This window comes from Lampetra fluviatilis, chromosome 7 (genome assembly GCF_964198595.1).
Source record: "Lampetra fluviatilis chromosome 7, kcLamFluv1.1, whole genome shotgun sequence".
Lineage (NCBI taxonomy): Eukaryota > Metazoa > Chordata > Hyperoartia > Petromyzontiformes > Petromyzontidae > Lampetra > Lampetra fluviatilis.
In genome coordinates, this window is record NC_136281.1 from 12091150 (window position 1) to 12099441 (window position 8292).

The window sequence follows — 8292 nt, forward strand, 5'->3', positions numbered from 1 at the left end:
GCATTGTCAATTGAAGTCAAAGTTGGCCGATCTCCCTGTTCAAATGTTGTTGTTTTTTTGCCATAAACAGGGCCACTTTAACAACAGTGGGACCCCACAGTTAAAGGGGAGCCCTCTAGTGGTCACATTCAAGTCAAAGTCAAATTGGCTTCCCGTTCAAACAATGGGGCGACCGGCAGCACTCATCAATTTCCATTGGTACGTTGTGAGCCAGTATAATTCCACGTTCTCATGGCAGGAAACAACTAGCGCATGGCCAATTTAAGCTTTGCAAAAAAGTATATCATTTTTCGGTGCTGGAAAGAAAGTGGGCCGAGTTGACTATCCTATTTGAATCTGAACTTGCCACTTGTGTGGTCATGATGAAGACAGTCCAAGAGCACGCGATGAACGTTAATGTTGCTCGAGCATACTCCCTCTTGAAGGATAATGCAACCCAAAAGCTATTTGTGGTTTTGTAGATACATACCTAGACATTGTAGCAAAAGTCTGAAGCTTTGCTAATAAGAAAAATTGAATTCTAGTATGAAATACCATTTTCAGGCGCATCGCCACAGCGAAGTGGCATCCTGTCTTATGACTGCCGTGTCATGTGTACTTTTTAGAGATACTGAGGACGCCACATTCTCCCCAGATAATTTACACACTATTACTGCATTGTACATAACGTTACCGAGCGTTCGAGTTTGGCTGGAAGTCTCAGTTTAAAAAAGGCTGTTCTGATGTCCCGATTTGTTGTTATTGGAATTTCGTTCTGGCCCTTGATGTTCGACACATAATATGGGCAAAATGACAGCGGCTCCCTGACTAGTGGGCGGAGTTGACTGAGGATTAGGTGGGGCCAATGAGCAGTCGGTGGGGCCAACATCAGTGTGGGCGTGGCTATACATTTGGTGGGGCTGATAGTGATGGGTTGCCCCACAGACTGTGTCTCCTGGTTAAGCCCCTAAAGAAATGTGGTAACTTTTAACTATACAAGCTCATCATGAGGCATGTGTGCAACATCAAGTGCAACCCACAACGAACCGAGAAGCATTTCGCCTCAATTTACAAGGTTTGAGCCCCTTGAATCTAGCTACATCACGACAGGCAGCGCACAGTGGGAGCTGCTCTATGCTAGTCTTTGCAATCCAGCAACGTTTTGGGGAGTTTAAATCCTACAACGGCAAATCTTCCCGAAGCCTTTAGCCTTGACCTGAGGTGACTTTTGATGTATCTTATTTACAGAATAATATTCCAATTTCTACGTTTTAATTAATCGATTTTGTCTCAATAATATACTAAAATAGCATCGAATTTTTGGATTGTTTTCCTCAAAACCCAAATGCAGCTACGACGCGCAGTATTACTACGACAAGCTGCCTGAGCTGCGGCAAGTGATCGACCAGCTGAGCAGCGGCTTCTTCTCACCCAAGCAGCCCGACCTCTTCAAGGACATTGTCAACATGCTCATGCACCACGACAGGTGAGTTTCACGCAGCCGCACATGGCCAAGCTCGCTCAAGACCTCGCCGTAGTGTTACCTGGAACTGACCTGCTTTGAAGTGGGTGAAGATCAAGTTGATGTGTCTCCCATGCTCAAGTGGGCATGTGGCGGCATATTCCCAATGACGGCCATGAAATGGTGGAGAAAATTCGACGTTTCGACGGAGGGGGACGCAGTCTATCCATAAGACAAATAATGTTGGCTAACCACAAAGTGGTATGCATTATATCTACTCCGGAAGTATGATCTGCGGAGTCAATTCCCAATCGGAATTTTAACTCATCCTTTCGATCACGAGTTACGCACTGTGCTACAGTGCAATTGGACCAATTCCAATAATGTACAGATCATGTGTCAATCCATGGCTGGATAAGTGCCTCCCCATACTGTGAGTTGTAGGGCTTTACGTCGCTACGCTAGTCAGTGCAGGTTAGTGGAGATGGGGAGCATGGATGTGAGAGTATGTAAGCATGGCAATGGATTTGACTGCGCTGCCTCCTGCTGCCCACAATGTAGCCCCACAGGCCCTATGACAACCGATTGTGCAAAGTGGTTTCTCACCCAAAGAATATCCACTTAGCCTCCTAGTTGTGGTGAAATCAGGCACATTCTGGGTAATTTGGTCAGGGACAGTTCCAATTAATAATAGTCCTTTATCCAAGAGCCTTAATACTCTTTTGAGCAGGGTTTTGCTTGGTATTTTTCGGCCAGCTATTGCATTTTTTTGCTTCTGGGAGGAAACCAATATTCCCAAAGAAATACAAAAAAATCCACAATACAGATCAGAAGCCAACTTGCTGTACTGCCATATACTGCCTGCCACGTAGCCCAGTGCATGGGTATCTCATGCACGTGATGCGTGTTTGCTTTGTGCTGTTCGTTCTCTCTACCAGGTTTAAGGTGTTTGCCGATTACGAGTCGTACATGGTGGCTCAAGATAAAGTCAGTGCACTTTATCAGGTACTTTCTCCTTTTCATATCAATAGAGAAAATGTTTGACTCTGTACTCATGTGACGGATAATTGGAGTTTGTTGTTTTTGGTTTTCGTCAATGTTCTCCGTGTTGCGGAAATTTTTAGTAAAATGGTCACGGAAAAGGTGCAACCCTGCAAATTCTTGCTCACGCCTCTGCTGGTAGAAGGCCCTCGATGAGAGGGAGTTCTCCAGAACCTCTCTCAATGCAAATTTTTCCTGTTCTTCAACGCTGGCCAGGCATCTTCGAAGAGGCAGGAGGACCCAAATTTTCACCCCACCACACATTGACAAATGAAGTATTGTTCTCAAACAGAGAAACTAGGATCTGCCCCATCAACCCCACATTAATTTGGATAAGAAGAGTTTTTATGTAAGCTGCTTAAAAAAAGGAGGGGGATGAGCTTGTATTTTATTTTATTTAGGGTTATCTGTTTGAGACATGAGTAATGTATGTGTTACTCCAAGACTCATCGAGTCGTGCTTAAGCAAGATAACTGGCTTACGAGTAGAGATGCCTTCGGGGGAGGAGAGGAAATTGCTACTTGGAAGTGTTCAATAGAACGTGGTAGGAGAGCATTGAAAATGTGATCAGTAAAAGGAGGATGTGATGGGAGGAGCACAAGTGCAGGATGGAGGAGGGCGGGTCACCAAGACAGGAGCTTCAGTGGTAACCAGTGATCGTGACATAGAGCAGACCTAGGAAGTTGGGTGTTGATTGTGCAAAAGGCTATGAGGTCGAGCAGATGGAAGTGGAATTACCTAATACACTTCCAATTATCACAGTTGGTTACGTACGGTGCGAAATAAGTTCAACATACATACATACAGTTGATCATCGATTATCCTGCTTATAACATTATCTGGTGGTCCCGGGCCGATCCGGCGAAACCGGCAAAAGTGCTCCAAAGCCTGTTCCAGTCCGGCGATCGACACCATGTGCATGACAAAAAAAGTTGCTATGCTTGGTTTCAGTGTCAAATATATATGGCACATTATACACGATATACAACTTAAACAATGAAAATACTGCATGTATATAAATTTTTCGTGACTGATAACGACAGTAATATAAACATAATATACAATGCGATCTGGCAAAAAGTGCAATGTGTAATTCGGCATTCGCTGGAGCACTGGTCTAAAGGCTGCATCAGCCCCGGCAATCGTCAAACACATTGAAACAAGAGCGTAGTACTTACATCACCCCATGCAGAGTCTTCGAGATTGGAGTAGTAAGCATGGTACAGTAAATACAGTAACTTTTTACGGTATGTTTTTTTATGTTTATGACAATTTCAAATAGTTAAATAAAAAAATATATCAACACCTGAAAACATGATGTCTTACAAGAATCTGCAAGAAAAAGCTATTTTAAATAATGATTTCGTGATTATCCGGCGTTTTTGAAAATCCGGCACCCTCTCCTCCCCCAAAGCCGCTGGCTAATCGATGATCGACTCTACTTCAAAAGAAGTAGTGGTGGTAAAGGCAAAAGGAAGGGTAACAAAGTGATGATGAGACAAGCAAGAGAGGCAGACACCATTCTAAAATGTGAGCCATCTGATCATGCCTTTTTATTATCTTTGCTGCCACGCCCGTGCGAGCAGAACCCGAAGGAGTGGACGAAGATGGTTATTCACAACATCGCGGGCTCTGCCAAATTCTCCAGCGACCGCACCATCTCGGAGTACGCGCGCGAGATCTGGGGCGTCGAGCCCACCTATAAGAAGATCCCGGCACCAAATGAAGTCCGCGATATCGACGCGGTGCCCATCAAGGCCGTGCCCATCAAGGCCAAGAAGTAACGCGGGAGGCAGAGTGCCGAGCTCCGCCTACCGCCACCCGAAGCTAATGCCACCTCGCCCCTATTGCATGCCAGCCAGCCGGGTGGCGGCAATGGCAAAAATAAAGGGAGCAGTTCCACCACTGGAAATTGCCTCGTATAAGTCACGCCCCTGGCAAATTTTCCATCGCTAAGTTCAAAGTTAGAATTTTGCCAACTTGAATGAGTTGGTTCATGAAATAGGAAGACCCAGAGCAGCAGAGGTGCAGGTGAACTTTAGAGCTAATGCCCCTTTTACATTTCATTTCTAACTAATTTAAACACAATACAAATTTTGTGTTGACGAACATGAAGGTTTAGCGCTGTTATTTAAATGTTGTGTATTGACATTATTTTATTGCCCAACAGTGAGCACTGTATGTTGAAAATGCAGCTGGATAGACAGAAAAGATGCTCGGCTGAGAAAAAGTGACCTGGTAATGGTGAGAAAATGATTGTGCCGTTTTATTCTGGCGATTGGTGCTTGCAAACAATGTACATGTCAGGGGAAACAACTTTCCGCACCATCTTTGTGACCCTGAGCCAGTGGTGGCAATTCCACATTCCTGTGTCGGGAACCCTTTTCTCCATTGAATTACCACTGTTGACTTCCGATAAAGTGGTATTCGTTTTAATATAAAAGGTTGATGATTGGCTAATTCGACCCCCAACTGGAAAAGTTATGATTGAGTTGAGCGCTGCTGTAATGATAGTTGTAACCCCGCTGGATATTAGGCAGCTTTAATATTCTTCAGATAGCTGAATTAATGCATTGCCATTCATTGTTTTCAAAATGTATTGAAATGCGTAGTACATAATGACTCAAATTGACATTTCTAATGTGGCATAATCACCACGTAAAGGCAGTATGTGCTGAGTTCAGAAAACCCAGTCAGGGAATTCTCTTTAAAGCTGTTACAAAACACGTTTTGATATGCAGGCATTATTTACCCACTCACACCTGGTGTCCTTACATTTCAGGCTGTGCAGTATACATTGTTTGCTTAATATCTGTACATTTCTGTCACCATCGGTCTCTCCATCTCTAGCTTGGATCTTTCTGCTAATTAGTGTGGTTATGCTGTGTTACAGTTGAAATAACTGTAGTTTTTTTTTCTGTCGCATATCTGTTGCATATTTTATTTCATCGAGCAAGACACTTCCCCAAGTGCTGTGTGTACATTCTGTTGCAGATGACTAGCAAAGGCCCTGGCTGTAAAGTGTTCAGCAAATAAATGACTAAAGAAACTATATAAGCAAAAAATAAAGGTTATCCTGACAAAGTGCAAAATATTGTGTTGGTGTTTGTGATGTTTGCAGTATGTTTAAAATTGCGCAGTTTGGTAGACAGCCATCCCCACCCTCCGGCCTTCTCAACTCTCTCAATCGTGCATACACATTTGGGAAAAAAGACAGCCACACTCAAGGTTCCGTGTTCCACCAATTTTTTTAGTGACACTCTTAAAATTGTAGCGAGCTTCGCACAAAGAAGCCACTTCTTCAGTTTAAACTAAAATATTTTTTATTTTACCGGGTAAGGCCCAGTGAGCTTTATAGCTCTTTTTCAGAAGCGACTAGGCCACAAATGATAACTCAACGAAGTGGCTTATGTGGACATTTATAGCAGCCAAATACTCTTAAACGCATGTTTCTAAATGTGGAGGTAAAACCCGGATGACCCGGAGAAAAATCCACATGCACACAAGAACTTGCAAACTCCAAATATACAGGCGTCAGGGTCGGAATCGAATTCACGACCTGTATACCAGGCGACGTAGTTAACATCTCGCAATCGTGGCTTCACATCTCGCCACAGTTCTCTCGGGAGCCGTGACCCCGTGCCGTCACAAGCTTATTATCATCACGCCCGTCGCCTCTGTCTCCCCGAGGCATTGCGACACTGAAGCTTGTGGCCACGAGTGAAAAAGCGGAGCGACTAGTAGGCCTCGGCAAGGTAAGGTAAATTACCCTTCTTACCAGGTAAAAGGGTAAAGGTTGTCCGACATGCCAAGGGGTAAGATAAAGGGTCGGGTAAAGGTAGCGCGAAGTATTACCGGTAAACACCTTGTTTACTGCTCGCTAAAAGCTCCGTGGCGCAGTCCGTGGCCTCCATTTAAAATTGGTATCACCGAGAGTATTCTATATGAATAAAGCGCTCTACCTAGCATTTACCTGTTATAAACCTTTTTCATGTGTAGTAGTACCCCCAGTAATTACCCTGTAATCAGGTAATTTGTATGGGGTAAGGGTAAAAGGTAGGGTAAAGGTCGGCTCGTTGCTTTTGACCTTTAACCTTGCCTCGCTCAAGGGTAAAAAGGTAAGGGTAGAGTGATTGCATTGTGGTAAGGTAAAAGGTAGGGTAAAGTTAGGCTCGTTACTTTTGACCTTTTACTAAACCTTGCCGAGACCGAGGCGCGAGGCGAGTCTGAAAGTCGTTGACGTCATCGCGCGCAAGAGCAGCGGATCGATTTAGTCGTGCGAATCGCTCCTGGCGCTGCAGCAGCCGCTGCCACGAGACGCCGATCACTCGGTGGTGGCACGTGGGCAGACTGGCACTGTTTGGACACCCGGAGGATGGACAACAACAGGATAATGAAAAGTGTTGCCGTTTGGAAAAAATAGAAGGAAGCGGAAAGAGAGGAAGACCAAACAGAGAGAGAGAGCGGCTTGACGACGACACGAGAGATTGGTGGCAGAAAGATGTGCGCACTACTTGAACATATTGACACACAAGACAGAGGAAACATGACGAAATGTGCAGTGGGCATCTACTGTGCTATCTGCCCCATGGATCGTGATGATGATGAATCGTTGCGCGTGTGCGGGAGGGGGCGTTGGCGGAGGATAATTAACGTGCCCATGCGCGGCCCCTTTTATTATAAATTAAAAAAATGCTGCTAACGCTTTGATGCATCGTGGCTCACGGCTACACTGCAACTTTAATCACTGCACATCACGATTGAAGTTGAACCGCATTCGTTATAATTAAAATTACGTAACATTCACGGCAAATATGCAAATTTTCCACGTGACGCATTACTCCTGTACTCAACACAGTTCACGCAGGATAATATTAATTGGTGCGGCCCTGCGCTGTGAGCCTGCCTGGGGTTTGGTTACTCCCTAATGAACCCGGTGCAGGGGGGACTGTGGGACAGCACTTGCTCTAATGAACTCGAATAGAGCTGGGACGATGAGCCCATTAAGTCGATTAACTGACTTAGAATATAATTAACGACAGCGCAGCACTTATTTGTGGCCCATTACCTGGGGCCCTTTTAAAAATATTGGCCGCTCAAACGTCACGCCCCTCGAAGGAGGGAAATCCCTACAAGCCACGCCCAGCGAGATGCGCCCACCGATATGATGTCACCAAGCTCTGACAATCAATTCCCAATCCAGAGGTCCGACCTTTTTTTCCCACAACTATTTTCGTGTCATACGATTAGTTGAGTACTCACACCGGCAATCGCTAGAATAATGATGGATTATATACATTATAATGAGATAAACGAGCTCTACTCGGGACACAAAGTACTGTTTTGTCAATGTGTGGAAACGTGATGGTCAATGAGTCAACAGATCTTAATGTCCTAGGGGCCGTCCATAAATTACGTCACGCACCTAGGGGGGGGGGGGGCAGAGCTTTGTGACGTCATATTTGAGGGGGGGGTTTGACTTTTTGTGACGCTGTCCAAAATCGCGTGACGTCATTTATGGACGGCCCCTAGCAATTACCTTTTGGCAATTTCCAGGCCACATCATGGCCCAAGGACACAATAAACTAAAGTCAACGGGCCACTGGCAAGGCACCATCATAACAGCCTATGGGCCAGTACTGTCATGACATTAAAATGCCGAAACTGCAGTACATTATACTGGTTAGAACCACCTGGTTCCACCAGCCCACAGGGGATTATTGTGTCCGTCCGTCCGTCGTGTATCCAAAAATGGGAGGGGTGGGGCTGGGTGAAGAGGGGAGGTTGGAGAGGGGCTGGGTGAGGAGGGT

The 8292-nt window shown here is 45.2% G+C and overlaps 1 protein-coding gene across 1 annotated transcript in view; it reads left to right on the forward strand.

Annotated features, from left to right (window-relative positions):
• The window catches only part of LOC144933582 (glycogen phosphorylase, muscle form-like), a 49741-nt gene extending 44167 nt beyond the window's left edge, over positions 1–5574 (forward strand). Inside the window, exons 19-21 of the mRNA XM_078858524.1 lie at positions 1331–1465; positions 2380–2446; positions 4069–5574. Coding sequence (XP_078714650.1) covers positions 1331–1465; positions 2380–2446; positions 4069–4266 — 400 coding nt within the window. The 3' untranslated portion in view covers positions 4267–5574. The remainder of the gene's footprint in view (positions 1–1330; positions 1466–2379; positions 2447–4068) is intronic.
• Positions 5575–8292: the final 2718 nt, after the last annotated feature.